The 15,292-nt window shown below is 42.0% G+C and overlaps 1 protein-coding gene across 1 annotated transcript in view; it reads right to left on the bottom strand.

The window, feature by feature from the left end:
• CCDC150 (coiled-coil domain containing 150) overlaps nucleotides 1–15,077 on the bottom strand; it is a 39,783-nt gene extending 24,706 nt beyond the window's left edge. The window contains exons 1-12 of the mRNA XM_036420810.2: nucleotides 14,929–15,077; nucleotides 13,087–13,250; nucleotides 11,634–11,854; nucleotides 11,352–11,530; nucleotides 10,762–10,830; nucleotides 9,386–9,502; nucleotides 7,891–8,020; nucleotides 5,941–5,984; nucleotides 3,723–3,815; nucleotides 2,650–2,774; nucleotides 2,250–2,427; nucleotides 1,656–1,724 (exon numbers count right to left, since the gene is read on the bottom strand). Of these exons, the coding sequence (XP_036276703.1) occupies nucleotides 1,656–1,724; nucleotides 2,250–2,427; nucleotides 2,650–2,774; nucleotides 3,723–3,815; nucleotides 5,941–5,984; nucleotides 7,891–8,020; nucleotides 9,386–9,502; nucleotides 10,762–10,830; nucleotides 11,352–11,530; nucleotides 11,634–11,854; nucleotides 13,087–13,250; nucleotides 14,929–14,940 (1,401 nt within the window). The 5' untranslated portion in view covers nucleotides 14,941–15,077. The remainder of the gene's footprint in view (nucleotides 1–1,655; nucleotides 1,725–2,249; nucleotides 2,428–2,649; nucleotides 2,775–3,722; nucleotides 3,816–5,940; nucleotides 5,985–7,890; nucleotides 8,021–9,385; nucleotides 9,503–10,761; nucleotides 10,831–11,351; nucleotides 11,531–11,633; nucleotides 11,855–13,086; nucleotides 13,251–14,928) is intronic.
• Nucleotides 15,078–15,292: the final 215 nt, after the last annotated feature.

Below are 15,292 nucleotides of genomic sequence, written 5' to 3' on the forward strand. Positions count from 1 at the left end.
GGATGAATGCCACATGGCTTCATACTAAATACAAGCAGCCAGACTTAAGGTGTGTACTGTACTGTATGATTCCATGGAGAGAATGTTCTGAAAAAGATAACTTCAGGGACAGAAAAGCAGGTGAGTGGTTACCAGGGTGCAGGAGAGGCTGATCCAAAGGGCACAGGGAGCTTTCTGGGACGAGAGAGATGTTCTCTGTTTGGACTGTGGTGATAACCACATGCCTGAGGTGCTGCCAAAACTTAGGCCAAACACAGAAAAGGGTGAGTTTCACTATGTAAATTTCAACTTGGTTCACCGGACTCCAAAAACCAGAGCTGAACAAATACCTGTTAAAAACCGATCTCGACAAAAACAGGACTCTACAAGCATTATGGCTGGCCTAATACAACCGCTCCAACAAGCAAGTGCCTTCAAGTCCCATCGCCTGACCCTCAGCCTACATTAAGACCACTGAAATCAGACCAGCAAAGTAATACTGCTGTTCTTCAATTTTTTGACACAGCATTTGCCTTAGCCATGCAACACTCACTAATATTTTTAAGCAAAAAACATTCATGAATTTAATAGTAGCCACCAGTTTTCCAAAATTTAAAAAGCCCGCTTGGGCCCAATTGACACCAACAAAGTCCTTACCCCCAAGAAGTTAGTTCCATTCAGTGTTTTTTTACGGTAGACTATTTTCCATTTATTCAGCAGGAGTGACTAAACCACAGGGGCCCCTGCCAGCTTGGTGAAGGTATTTGAGCTTGGGCTAAGAATTTTGCTTTTCTTTTGTTCCCAATTCTTAAATGGAAAATAGTAAATGTAAAACGGATCACATATTGGTAATACAGAAGCTCTCTAGTTCAGTCAGAAGGCAAGGGACAGCAGGGCCTGGGGCCTGTCCTGACATCTGCTGCTGGACCTACTGCCTGGGGTAGGCGAGTTCTTGATGCTCTAGATTAGGGGTGTCGAACTCAATCAGAGAAGGGGCCAAAATCTAAAATCCAGCCTAAATCGCGGGCCGAATGGTTTACTGAACAGTCATAAACTGTCATTGTGATGGAAACGCAGCGGAGTGCAGTGATGACAGCACGGTGCGGGCCACATTGCAAGGCCTGGCGGGACGGATTTGTCTAGATATATCCTCCAGATATATCCTCCAGATAACAGTGATGCATAACCTTAACTGTCTTCAAATTCTGAAATGCAAGCAGCAATGTTTTAAAGGTTGTTTGTTGTTGTTTTTTACTTTAATAAGAACTGTATTTGTTTCTCTGGCCAATTCTGTCTTTTTAGAACCCAGAAAAGGGAACCTTATAGATCAAGTGGCAGGAGCTATCAGGTACTTAGGAAGCCTAAATTAGTTTGTAAAAAACAAACAGAACAAAACAAAAGGCAGCATCATCAACAATCACCCCCTGACCTCCCACAGGCCCCTTAGCTCCCTCTCAGGGGGCAGAGGGCCGGGGAACTGATGGCTCACGGGGACACCGGATGCTCCCACTGAGCCAGCTTAGGCTGCAGGACTGGAGAGCATGGAGCCGCAGCCAGCTTCCCAGCTTCTCTGGCCCCCACACCTTAGTATGCAACCCAACAACCCATCTTGTCATACAGACGAACTGATACAGAAAGCAGTGATACAGAAAAAAACAGAATAAAATGCGGAATACCTTGTATTTAGCTAATTCCTTTTCCAAATTGCACTTTTCTTGTGCTAGGTCTTGCTCGGTTTTATTCACCTGCCCAAGGGGGAAGGAAAAGAAGTGCGTCAGTGGTGAAGCAGCGGCAGGGGCCACTACAGCAGACACGCCCTGCATGCAATGGATACCTACACTGCGAGATAGCACATCCTCTCAGAAAAGGGGCCACTCAGGGAGTCTCTGAGGCAAAGCAGACTTCACAACAGCCCTGAAATTAGAAAGACACGTCTGCATGTCAGACTCTGCTACTTCCTCCCTCACTGGGAAGACAGGGCTGTTCCCCCTTCATGCACTACTCACTCCCTCAGGGAATCCATTCTTTAAAATCTGACCCCTAATCTAACACGAGGATGTGTGTGGACTGTTAGCTGACCTCACTGATGCTGCCTAAGGGTGTATTCTACTTGGCACAGACTATGTCACTTGCTAAAAGACAGATGAGCCATCTACAGATTTCTTTGATGAGCAACACTGACAAACTGCCTCTGAGTGGTCTTTCTTGTCTCTGACACTTAAGATACAGTTTAGAATACGAGGAGCTGGCCTAAGCCCGCCTCCACCCACCTCTCTCTGCAGGCTCTCCTTCTCCCCCAGCAGAACGGTCTTCTCCTGCAGCGATGCTTTCAGCTCCCCGCGCAGCCTCACGATAGTTGACTCCAGCAGCTCTTTCTGCACCGCTGTCCTCTTCTCAGCATCCTGGGCCTTCTGGGTACACTGGTTATGCTCAAGCATTAAATGGTCTCTACGGCAAGGACCAAGGAGATAGGAAAGCGGCATGAGAGTCCTTCCGCAGAAAGGCTGAGGTTCTCACAGAGCACACCTGCTGGGAGAGCCATCATCACCATGTTCTCCCAGAACTAGTTCCTGAGGGCACAGTGCCTGGCCAGCAAATGCAGAATTCAATGTTTTCATACACAAAGGCAAGGACAAACAATGCATAAGAAGTTGCCCACAAGTGACTTACAGATGTGCCTGGAGTTGAGTTTTCTCATTCTTAAGATTCTGCAGCTCACTTGTGATACTGGCATGGGCTGCATCCAGCAGTAAGTGTTGTTCTTGAAAAGTCTGTGTCACCCTTTTCTGCTCTACCTGAGTGTTAGAAATAATATTAAAAGCAGAGGCCCCAGAAAGTCATTTGATAGGGTTTCATTCGGAACTGATAAAAAATACTGAATTAGCTTAAAAAGACAAATTTATATACAGGGTGTCCCCCAAAAATATATACACACACTTTGAATAATTATACAGGCAGTGTTTATTTAAATTCATTTTCAAAATTGAGCTATCAGCTATTAAAGTGTGTATACATTTTTTAGGACACTCTTGTGCATATAACACTTAATTTTTTTTTATTTATTTCAATGCCTTTCTTTGGCCCCACTCTAACTTGTCAAGTCTATAAAATTTTATAGTTCTATTAGCCCCTTCCCCCCCCCCCCAAAAAAAATCAAGATTTATTATTTACCCAGCTTGCTGCAAAATTCCTAAAACTCCTAAAATGAGTATATTTTTAGAACTCATGGGGCCCTCCAAGAACTTGTTTGCCTCATATTTGGTGACTCCTCCCCATACACATACGTATGTAAAAAAAAGTTAAATTTGGGAACTACTATCCCATAGAAAACGAGTACACCAACTCCAAAATCCTGCAAGCATTTATGAGGTACCTACTGTGCTACTTGCTACAGAACATGCAAAGGAAGTATCAGACACAGCCCTGGGAGGAAAAGATACATTCGAGGGAGGAAAGATACATACTTTTTAAAGAGTAAATTATAAAGCAAAGGCAAAGTGTGAACTAGTGCACGACTTAGCAGTTTATCTCATCAACTTATGTATCATAGGAATTTGGAGAGTGAAATGAAGAATGTCGTTAATTTGATAATATTTCATAGATGAAGTAGATCTTATGAAAATTAAACTTTGGATGGTGGCAATGGTATGAAAATATATAATCAGGATAAATCTTGGCTCTTGATTCCTTAATTGATCAGAATTAAGTAACATCTAAAAAACTAAGGAAATGAGAAGACTTACCTGTACTTTCTCTGATGCTTCATGAAGGGATATTATTTCAGACCGCAAATACGCATTTTTCTCATGTTCCTTGTTGAGAGATATCTGCACGTTCTATAGGAGAAAACATTTTCTCTCTCTCCTTTTTTTACAAGTGTGATCTACTTTTACATGCATCTCTCTCATAATACCTGCTCTGTCTCAGACAAGGAAAACTAAAGGACTTCATTATCATTAAACCAGCTTTACAAGAAATGTGAAAGGGAAGGCCATAACCAGAAATAAGAACAGATGAGAAAGAAAAAACTTCACAGGTAAAGCTAAATATTCGATAACTACAGCAAATCAGACATTTAAAAAGCTACAATGAAGGTTTAAAGAAAAAAGTGTCAAACTCAACTCAAACCACAAGTACTTAGGAGATGTACAACACAACAATCTAAAATATGACATCAACAACATAAATCATGAAGAGGGGGAGTAAAAATGTAGTCCTTATAGCATATATAAGGTGTCCCCCAAAATGCCCCCATATCCTTTGAATAATTATAAAGGCAGTGTTCATTAAAATACATTTCATTTTAAAAATTGAGCCATCAGCCGAAAACGGTTTGGCTCAGTGGATAGAGCATCGGTCTGTGGACTGAGGGGTCCCAGGTTCGATTCCGGTCAAGGGCGTGTGCATTGGTTTTGGGCGCGCCCCTGGTAGGGGGGGTGCAGGGGGCAGCTGGTCATTGTTTCTCTCTCATCAACATTTCTGGCTCTTTATCCCTCTCCCTTTCTCTCTGTAAAAAATCAATAAAATATATTTTTTTAAAAATTGAGCTATCAGATGTTACAGTGACTATACATTTTTTGGAACACCCTGTATTTGAAATTAAAACACCTATCAGATTAAAATGGAGTGCTATAGATAACAATGATATACATTAACCTCATGGTAACCACAAACCAAAAACCTTAAAAGATACACTAAGAACAAAGAGGAAGGGACCTAAACAAAACACTAAATGAAAACAGCAAATTATATGGAAGAGATAAGGAAGAAAGACAGAAGACAACTACAATAAAACATAAAAACAATTAATAAAATGGCAATAAATACATACTTATCAATGTTTACTGTAAATGTAAATGGATTAAATGCTCCAACAAAGACGTAGTGTAGGTGAATAAACTGAAAAACATTCCCACTTATTTGCTACTTACAAGAGACACACTTCAAACGGAAAGACACATACAGACTGCAAGTGAACAGATGGAAAGAGATACTCCATGCAAACAGAAATGAAAAGAAAGCTGCAATAGCATTAACTACATTAGACAAGATGTAATTAGACTTTAAAACAAAAAGTGTAAAACAAGTGAAAGAAGGACATCTATAATTATAAAGTCAACTCAAAAAAGGATTGTAAATATCTGTGCGTGTGCAATAACACCTAAATATATAAAGTAGTTATTAGTGCATGTAAAGGGAGAGATCCGCAGTAATACAATAATAGTAGAGAATTTTAATACCCAACTCACATCAATGGGTTGATCCAGACTTGAAAATTAATAAGAAAATAATGACCTTAAGTATTACATTAGAAGAGATCAACTTAACAGACACTTATAGAACATTTCATCTGAAAACTGCAGAATACACATTTTTTTCCAAGAGCACATAGAACATTTTCTAGGATAGATCATTATTAGGCCACAAAAAAAAATCTCAACACATCCAAAAAAACTGAAGTAATTTCAAGCATGTTCTATGACCACAGTGGCATAAAACTAGAATCAACTTCAGGTAGAAAACTGAAAAAAAACACAGTAATATGTGGAAACTAAACAACATGCTACTAACCAGCCAACAAATCAAAAGAGGAAATAAAACAAGAGATTAAAAAAAAACTATCTTGAAACAAATGAAAATGAAAACACAACTTTCCAAAATTTATAGGATGCAGCAAAAGCAGTCTAAGACAGAAGTTCATAACTTACAGGCCTAACTCAAGAAATAAGAAAATCCCAAACAGACAATACAATTCTACACCTAAAGGAACTAGAAAAAGAACAAACAAGCCCATAGTAAAAAGAAGAAAGGAAATAGTTAAGATTAGAGCAGAAATACATGAAATAGTTTTTTAGAATAAAGATTTTAGAAGAATCAGAATTATAAATCAACACGAGTAGGGAACTATTACTTAGTGAAGAGAGGAAAGACACCTTTGCCCTCTCCAGCCTCAAAACTTACCTTATTTTCTGCAACCAGCTTGGAAATGAGGTCATCTCTAGAGACTAAAAACGAAAGGTCCACATAACTATGATGATAATGACATAATACAACTACACCAAAACCACACAATATGTTTTCTCTTAGAATAAGCTTTGATTTTCTCTCTTTTTGTTTGTGTTTCGTGGAAATAAGGAGGATGCAAACATTTCTAACACTTTTCTAGGAACTAAGTCAGGAATTATTAAGAAACCGGTCCAGTGTCACGCGCTAAGGGAAATGAGGTCACATTTCACCCCATGCATAGGGGATGATGAATCTGAGAGATTTTAAGCCAGGGGCACACAATCAAAACCTTTTTCTTAAAGAGATCACGCTAACAGAGGCTCAGTAGAGACAGGGAGGTCAGTTTAGTAGCTGTGGCAGTAACCAAAGTGTAAGATGAGAGCTGGCTCTAAAGTGATGGCAGTGGGATGCGGAGGGCAAGCAGACTCATGAAATAACAAGCGGCGGTAACTGTCAGGTTGTGGTGGAAGACAGGTGGGACAAAGGCAGATGAATCCATGAGAATATCTAGTGTTCAGACTAAGGCAGCAGGGAAGACAGGGCAAGGGGCAGGTTTGGGGACAAATGAGCAAGGACTGTAATACTTGAAGTCTTCATCATGCTTTCTGAGGCAGCTGAAAGGCACCTTGCATAGACATTTACTTGGCAGTAATATTCCATATGGAGCTCAGGAGGATTTTGTGAGGAGAAAAAAACCTTTCAGCTACAGAGAGTATGTAGTGAGACAATAAAATCAAAGACTGAAATGGGGAACAGGTTTAGTCCCAGCTATCCTCTTTACTGTGGGTCCTTGGATAGAGATCTTATTTCTTTAAATGGCTTCTATTCTCTCATCTTCTCACAGGGCTTCTCACATTATCTTGAGATAATGTGGTAGCATCATAAAATGTAACATGTTTTTGTCGCCATGCAATCATAGGAAGATAGAAAATTATCTTGGGGCATCATCAGTTGAGAATGTCACTGAATAATTCACTACTCAACAACTATGAGGAAAGAGAGTACTTCCTGCTAAAAGTAGTTAAGTCAGAACCCTCAATGGATTGCCCTTTGCTCCGTTTTCATAATTTTCATTTCCCTTTCGGTATTCCCTGCCCCTACCACAGCCAGCCAGGAGAGAGGGCTCACGGGCAAGAACACTGGGCCTGGAGTCAACAGATCCAGGCGCAGGCCTCATTTCACCATTTACTCCTTCCGCAGCTCTTGGAAGCATGAAGAAGTGTGCACATTACACGAGGTCAGTACTGTGGAAGTTCTGTGTAAACCATGTGCACTGGTATGTGAGGCACAGTCCTGTGACTCTGTGATCTCTAGAGACAAGAGGATCTGAAAACGACTCTATAACTCCATATTACAAGCAACAGCATGGTAAGGGCTGGTGAGCCGAGGAAGCAGGACTCTGAGCAACCCGGATCAAGTATAGACTCTTCCATTTCTTAGTTCTGACACCTCTAAGGATGCCATTTATGCATCTGTACAATGAGAAGATTAGTCGAAGCTCTAAGGCACCTTACATCCATTTCTATAAATAGAGGCTAACCAAAATACATTGGGAACTTGAAGAATGGTGAGTCTGACATGATAAATGATTAGAATCAGTAGGTCAGCAAGGATTAATGGCCTTCTTTCCTTATTAACATTCCATTATCCACTATCCAATTTAATTCTAGAAACCAAATGTTCCCACATCCACAAATGCTTAAATAGACCTGAAAAAATATCTAAATAAAAATAGTTTACAATTAAGAGGGTCACCAACATTCTTTTTTCTCAGTGCCACAGATTCAGGCCCATGGGAAATACTAATGACACTGGCCACTTCAAGAATTTGGGATCTTAAAGAATTTTTGCATAAAAATCTCAAAAAACTAACGGCAGTGTAATTTCTAGCACCTATTCCCATACTTAGGTCAGACTTGAGCTGTAAGACAGCAGCCTCCAGCTCTCCTTTCTTTTGTTGCTCCTCTGTCAGTAGTTCTTGGGTGTTTTGTATAGAACTGCGCAGGGACAGGCAGTTTTGCTTCAAAATTTGTACCTGGAATTGTACAAGAAAAACTCCTTTTCTATAAGGTAAAGATTTCTAATAAACTACCCTCTCGCACGTGGGAGACATCGCGGGAGGAGGAGGGGAGTTCACCTACACGGTACAGGTGACCTCTCCAGAGGCGGTCCTGCAGCCTCGCGGGCCAGTGGCGCTTTCCGTGCACACCGCACGGCAGGCACAGCCACACGTGACTGTCGAGCTCTTGAAATGTGGCCAGAGTGAATGAGAAACTGAATTTTTAATTTTTAAAGAATTTTAACTACTTTAAATTTAAATAGCCACATGTGACTAGTGGCTACCATCCTGGCAGTGCAAGTCGTAGCAATTAAAGGATCACTTACAAATTCCTTTGGAATCCTTTTTTTAAAATTATATTGTGAAGGACAGACATTAAAATAATTAAGTTAAGATAATGGATTACAGCCGAAACCGGTTTGGCTCAGCGGTAGAGCGTCGGTCTGCGGACTGAAAGGTCCCAGGTTCGATTCCGGTCAAGGGCATGTACCTTGGTTGCGGGCACATCCCTGGTAGGGGGTGTGCAAGAGGCAGCTGGTCGATGTTTCTCTCTCATCGATGTTTCTAGCTCTCTATCTCTCTCCCTTCCTCTCTATAAAAAATCAATAAAATATATTTTAAAAAAAGATAATGAATTACATAATCATTAAGTTATTAATTGTTAATTAAATAATGATTAAGTTAAAATAAAATTAGGTTAAAATAAAGATTATATGTTTCAATTATAGGTATTCACTGAACCACCCGGCCAGGGGATGAGTCTGCATTTTTACTAATTGCCTTGGGTGTTTTACAATTGAAAATATTCTAAATTGCAGATAGGTACTCCAAATAACAACTATGATAAAGGCAAATACAGTATATTAAAATAAATAATAAGAATTGAAAACAGACCTGTAAACACATCCCTGATTATTTTACTTATTGGTATTTTTTGCTCTAAGTATTAGCTCAGTTTCATCTTTATTTCCTATCCACATCACATATATATATTATGAGGCCAGGGAAATGCCTTCTAAAATCAAACCCTGGAAGAGAGATTGCATGATGTGGTGGGAAGGATCCTGTCCCAAATAACAAGTTGCAGTTAACAAGCATTCACCTCTCGAAGCCTGAGGCAAACCAATCTCTCTGGTCCTAAGCTCCCTCATTCATCAACTGAGAGTCAGACTGAATGATAGCAATCCTTTCTTATTTTGCACTAAGATATTTAAAATGGTAGTAACATAAAGAAAAGTTAATAATTCAATAAACCTAAAGGAAGTGATCAGACCTATCGGCTCATGGGTAAAATGGTCAGCTTTTCTCTTTCCTAAAGACAAAGAGAGGGAAGATGTCTACCTGCTTGCGTTCCGCCTCCACCGCTGTCCCCATCGCTTGTATTTTGAGCAGCATGGCCGATCCAGAGTTCTCAAGAGAATTCCTCAGGCACTTTTCCTGAGACAGCTGTTTCCGCAGCTACAGAGCAACGGTGCGGTTAGGCAAGACCCAGGGACATCAGAGCAGCTTAACAAAGGCCAGAGTCACCTGGAAAGTTTGCCTGACATGCCATCTCGCCCCCAAATTTTCTTCACTAGCCTATGACTACTCAGAAACTAATGCGTAACCTTCCAAGAAATAAGAGTCAGGTTTGTTGCTCTTGTCCTGAAGTGTAAGTCTGTTTCCCAAATTTCAGGTCAAGACTCATTAACAAGTTGCAAGCAACACTTGGAAAAGGACAAAGAATACAAAGCAGGTATCAGAGCACACAGCAAAGTTAAGAAACGGTAAGTACCGCTTCATAAACGTCTGTGTGCATGCACAGGTGGGCAGTGTCGCAGTGTTAATAGAAACCTTAGAATGGGCTGTGGTGAAAGTTTGAAAAACACTAATATCATACCTTAGGATATGTATTTTCTGTATTTCTTTCTGGCTACATATTTTTAAGTCTAATTTCCCTATATTTTGATTTAATCTATATATTGTTATTCCATAGCATTATAAACATACTTCTGAAGGCTTATTTCAATCCATTTTGAAATTTAAAGGTCTTAACAAATACTGAAGTAACTTAAGTAGTAGATAATACTGACACTCAAGAATTGGGGTCCACTACCTTATTCTCTCAATAAATGACAGTAAAATGAATCAGAGATAAAAGAGTCTCTTCTATCAAGAGGTAAGATTCTTTCCAGCTTAAAATGGGAATTCAATATGCCATTTATTTTATGAACTCATATTAATATTGAGGTTTTTAGGCCACCGTGCATACTGAGTAAGTCTTCTATTTTCAGCTGCAAATTTTTAGACCAACAACTTTTAGCAGCTACCTACTTCCCAATTCCCAATCTGTTATCGCCTCAAACTTAGGCTCAAATGGAGGTTTCACAGTAAAATTAGATGTGCAGGCTGACTAAAAGCTTTTCATTTTAAACACAACTGCAGTTTGAAATGTCTTTGTATGATGGTGCTCACTTACTCTAGTAACAGGCAACCGCATGGATTCTACGGTAACCGTTTCCCTCTGGGCTCTGGTTTTATGGCTGCACTGAGGCAAAAGGAAGTCTTATGCCAAAAGGCAGGCACTTTCAGTTAAATTCCACGGGATGTATTTTTGAACTCTTCCTATTACACAGTCACATATTTCCTTCTTCAAAGGTTTCTGTTCATTCTACTTCCTTGACTTTTCTTATGCAATTCCAATGCCCCCTGTGCCCTCCACCAGCTTTTTATCTTACCTCCTGAACTTTAAGATTCATTTTACGCTTTGTGGTCTTCAGCTCCTCTTCCATAATGGCTGCATTCTTCTAAAAGTAGACAGAGAAAAGGTTCTAAATGATCTGCAATGGCAGGTAGCCACTATCTAGACTTCTTTCAGGCAATCTATAAATGCTATTCTGACACAGTTATAAATGCTTCTTATTGTGAGTCTGAAGCCGTTATGATATTTTATTACTTTGGTTCATAACTTCTATAATTTTTCCTTCCTCCCTACTTGTGCCCGATTTAATAATTAGAGGAGAACCTGGGAACAGATAGAAATTTTTCTTACAGGACATATTCCTACTTTTTTAAGTACCATATTCCTGCTATGCTCAAAGATGACCCATGCTTAGGAGTTCAGGATGAAACAGAGCTTTCACAATGGAGTCTCTTCTATATTATTACTGATAGCACACCTCATTTAAGTTATCCATGTGGATACATTTTAAATGTCAAGAAACCTCACATCAACATCACCTATTTTTAAACATCAGTCTGACGGGTCTATTGCCTCCTCCAGCCAACTCCTACCACGAGTGTGTATTTCCAAGCTCTCGACCCAAACCTTTGTCTCTGAGGCCATCTCCAGAGTGGCAGTTAGCCGCTGCACTTCGTCCTGGGCCTTGTCTTCTTCCTCTTTCACGTCTCTCAGTTGCTGGCGCAAATTCAGCACTTCAAGATGCAACAGCTTCAGGTCCTGGGAGTGTTCCTCCTGTATTGTGTTCAGTCGGTCCTTCAGAAAAGCTACCAGACAGCAGAGAGCAGCGGAAAGCTCAGGGATGAAAAGAACCATCAACCCAGCAAGCACCCACCCAGCACCACACTTCAATGGCTCGCTCCTCTCTACCTGCTTTCTCTGGATTCATATCCCTCTCCGTTTGCAGACAAAAGATGTTCATCCTCAAGGACTGGATGAGGCTTTCCAGGTGGCACATTCGATTTACCAGAAACTCACAGTTCTTCCATAAAATATCCATTTTTCCAGAACAAGTTACTTCACTCTGGATAGCACTAGTGATGTTCTGGTTCTCAGGTGCTTCTAAACACTTTGGGGTTTCAAGCTGGTTTCTGGACAAAGATCCCAATACAACAAAATTATGCGATGCAATGGGTACTACCGGGATGGCAACCAGGGTGTCAATGCACTATTTCTACTAAGAATGCAAACTACACCTAGTTAACAAGCAACTGGTATTCCCTCCAAGTTTAAATATAGAGAGCACTATTAAGTAAAAACTATGTAGGAGGGGCAAAGGTCACTGACTTCTTAATGGCTGCTTATTTCAATATGAACTTTTCATAAACTTTTTGTATGTAAAAAGCAGCGATACACAAAACATGGTAAAGTCTAATTCTGTAATAGTGAACTAAGAATTAAAATTAGTATGGAAACAATATACTTATGTTTTTTAAAAAATATTTCAATAAGGTTAGAATAAACGTTCCTTTTCTGTTCCTACATATTCAACATGTATAAACATTTAATCTTTACTGCTGAAGAGTTCTTTATTCAATGGGTGCTATAATACCAACTAGACTAACTTAGGTCTTTATGAGAGGCACAAGGAAATACAGAGGCACACCTCAGAGATATTGCAGGTTTGGCTCCAGACCTCAACAATAAAGCAAGTATTACAATAAAGTGAGCTGTCATGCTTTTGCGGGGGTGGGACTTGCCTTCAATTTGAAAAAAAAAAAAAAAGCAATATCTAGGAAGTGCAATAAAGTGCAATAAAACAAGGTATGCCTGTGTGTACTTTCAAATAAATCATACCAGTAAATTTGATATTAGCTGTTTTTGCACCAAGATTTCTCAGGCCATTGATAATCCATTATTTAATGGTAATAACTTCTTTAGCAGCACAAGTGGAGGAAAAAAAACACAATTTTTTTGAGTACCTCATTCTAAATTATAAATTTTTAAGACTTAAAACCTCTTTTAATTTACAATAAATCTGGGAAAAGAAAATGACCAAATTAATGGCATGAATCAAGTTCAGATGTCTACCTAACCTAATAAGCCAATGTTTGATTAACAAAATAAGAACCAAACTTTTTTCTAATTACACACAAAAAAAATTACGTTTGTTTTAAATAAAGTGTCAACAGTAAACAGAATATCAAATATCTGTCTAGGGGAATCATGGCAGTAGTTCTCGCAGGATGCAACTGGAAGCTGTTATTTCTTTTGTAAATGCCCATTTCATCTGCCAAAGAGTGCACCCTGTGACTCCTTATTAATAACCAGTGAAGCGAAGTTCTCCAACCCGCAGCGGTCGAGTTCACTTCTCGCTTGTTACCTTTTTGCACCAAAGTCCAACATTATTAGGTCATCCCTCAGAGAACTGGTCTGTTCCTCAACGATCCTCATCCTCTGCTTCAGGACTGTGGCTGTTTCAGAAGCTGTTGCATTGATGTGGGTTGGAGAGACAACTGGTCTGGTTACTGTAGCTTCTATATGCACCTGAGATTAAAGCCACAATGTCAGTGCGGTAGATTCTATTATTGTTTCCACGTACCCGCCGCCCCTTCTTGTGGTGGCACTGCACATCCATCCTGTTGTGTTCAGAGGTGGTCATGTGTCCTGTTTGGGCCAATTAAATGTGGGTGGAGCTTAAAGAGCTAACCTGTCGTTCATCATCTCCCCCCACACCCCTCCCCTTGCATGAGATGGGCAACATCTCAGACAGGGCCTGCTCTGACTGCCAGATTCCACAGGGAATACCGTGTTTACCCGAAAATAAGACATCCTCCGAAAATAAGACCTAGCGCATGGAAAGATAAGACATCCCCTGAAAATAAGACCTAGCGCAACTTTGGGAGAAAAAAATTAATATAAGACACTGTCTTATTTTTGGGGAAACAGGGTAGGACAGTAAGAACAACCTTGACCTCCAGTGCGACTGAGCAATAAGCTGATGCTGTTTTACTAGAGGCCCGGTGCACAAATTTGTGCATGGGTGGGGTCCCTCTGCCTGGCCAGTGACGGGGGCCAATTAGGGCCAATTTGGGCCTGCTCGCCTAGTGGGGGGGGGGGGGGGGGGGGGGGGGGGCAGGGGAAGGCAATGTGCGAGGATGCCCGGCTGCAGGAGATTGTGGAAATACACTGACCACCAGGGGGCAGCTCCTGCATTGAGCATCTGCCCCTGGTGATCAGTGTGCATCATAGCCACTGGTTGACCAGTTATTCTGTCGCTTAGGCTTTTATATATACAGATAGACGATAGATAAGCCAATGAGGCTGTTGAGCAGTTTGTTACTGCATCACAGTCTAGTCGTGGTTGGCAAACTGTGGCTTGCGAGCCACATGTGGCTCTTTGGCCCCCTTGAGTGTGGCTCTTCCACAAAATACCACAGCCTGGGTGAGTCTATTTGGAAGAAGTGGCGTTAGAAGTAGTTTAAGTTTAAAAAAATGTGTCTCTCAAAAGAAATTTCAATTGCTGTCCTGCTGATATTTGGCTCTGTTGACTAATGAGTTTGCCGACCACTGGTCTAGTCTGTCCTCTCTGCTGCTTTCAGACACACATTAGGACCTACGATTTGGCTGACGGAGTTATCCCCTCTCTCATTACCAGACATTTCCACTTAACATGAATAACAGAGCACAGAATGGATTCCAGGGCCGAGACTGACAAATTAGGGACAGGAGTGTGTGGGAGTTCAAGCCGAACCAACAGGAGCTCCTTTTCCATCTTCAAAGCCTAGCGCAGTGCATGGGGCACTGGGTGGGGGTAGGGGCAAACCCATGGGCGCAGGTCCAGGGGAGACAGCTGGGAAGACAGGTCGATTCATAGCACCTGCATGCTAACAAGCAGGTCGAGGCGCCTAACAGGTGACCCAAACCAAACCTCATCAGCACCGCAGTGGCTTTCCCGGGAACCCACAGCCTGCAGCCCAATATAAGGCCGGGGCTGAGGCTTCTCCGGGGCCTCCCTCAGCTACAGCCTGGGCAATGCAAAACCTTCGCTTCCGAACGGCCTCGCCGGCTTCCAAAGCCAAGGCGCCACGAAGCCGCGTCCCGGGGTCCGGAGACCAGCCTGGCCTCGGCCCGCGAGGAGAGGACAGCGGGGTGGGCGGGCGGTGGCGGCCTCTGCGAGCCGCAGACGCGCTCCCGGCTCCCTCGCCAGGGTCCCCGGCCTCACCCCACTGTCCATGGGTCCGCCTGTGGCTCCGTCCCGCCGCAGGAGGGCCAGTTCCCATAGAGCTAGGTCCGTGTTTCAAACCAACCCGCGCCCAGGCGCGATCTGTCCCGTAGACAGGCGCGCCGGCGGCAGGGCATGCCGGGAACTGCAGTCTTCCCGGCCCAGGAGGGCCCTGCGCCCCGGGCGGGATCCAGACCGGCATCCGGCGGCGCGCCCGGGACGCGCAACCCTATGACCCGGATGACGACAGGGCCTGCATTGTGCCCGCACGCGCGGCACGCCGGGATATGTAGTTTCCTCCCGCTCACTTCCCGGAGTCTCCTGGTCCAGTTCATTTGGCTGTTAGGGGTCTGCGTTTGGGTAA

Source organism: Pipistrellus kuhlii, unplaced genomic scaffold, assembly GCF_014108245.1.
Source record: "Pipistrellus kuhlii isolate mPipKuh1 unplaced genomic scaffold, mPipKuh1.p scaffold_m20_p_7, whole genome shotgun sequence".
Lineage (NCBI taxonomy): Eukaryota > Metazoa > Chordata > Mammalia > Chiroptera > Vespertilionidae > Pipistrellus > Pipistrellus kuhlii.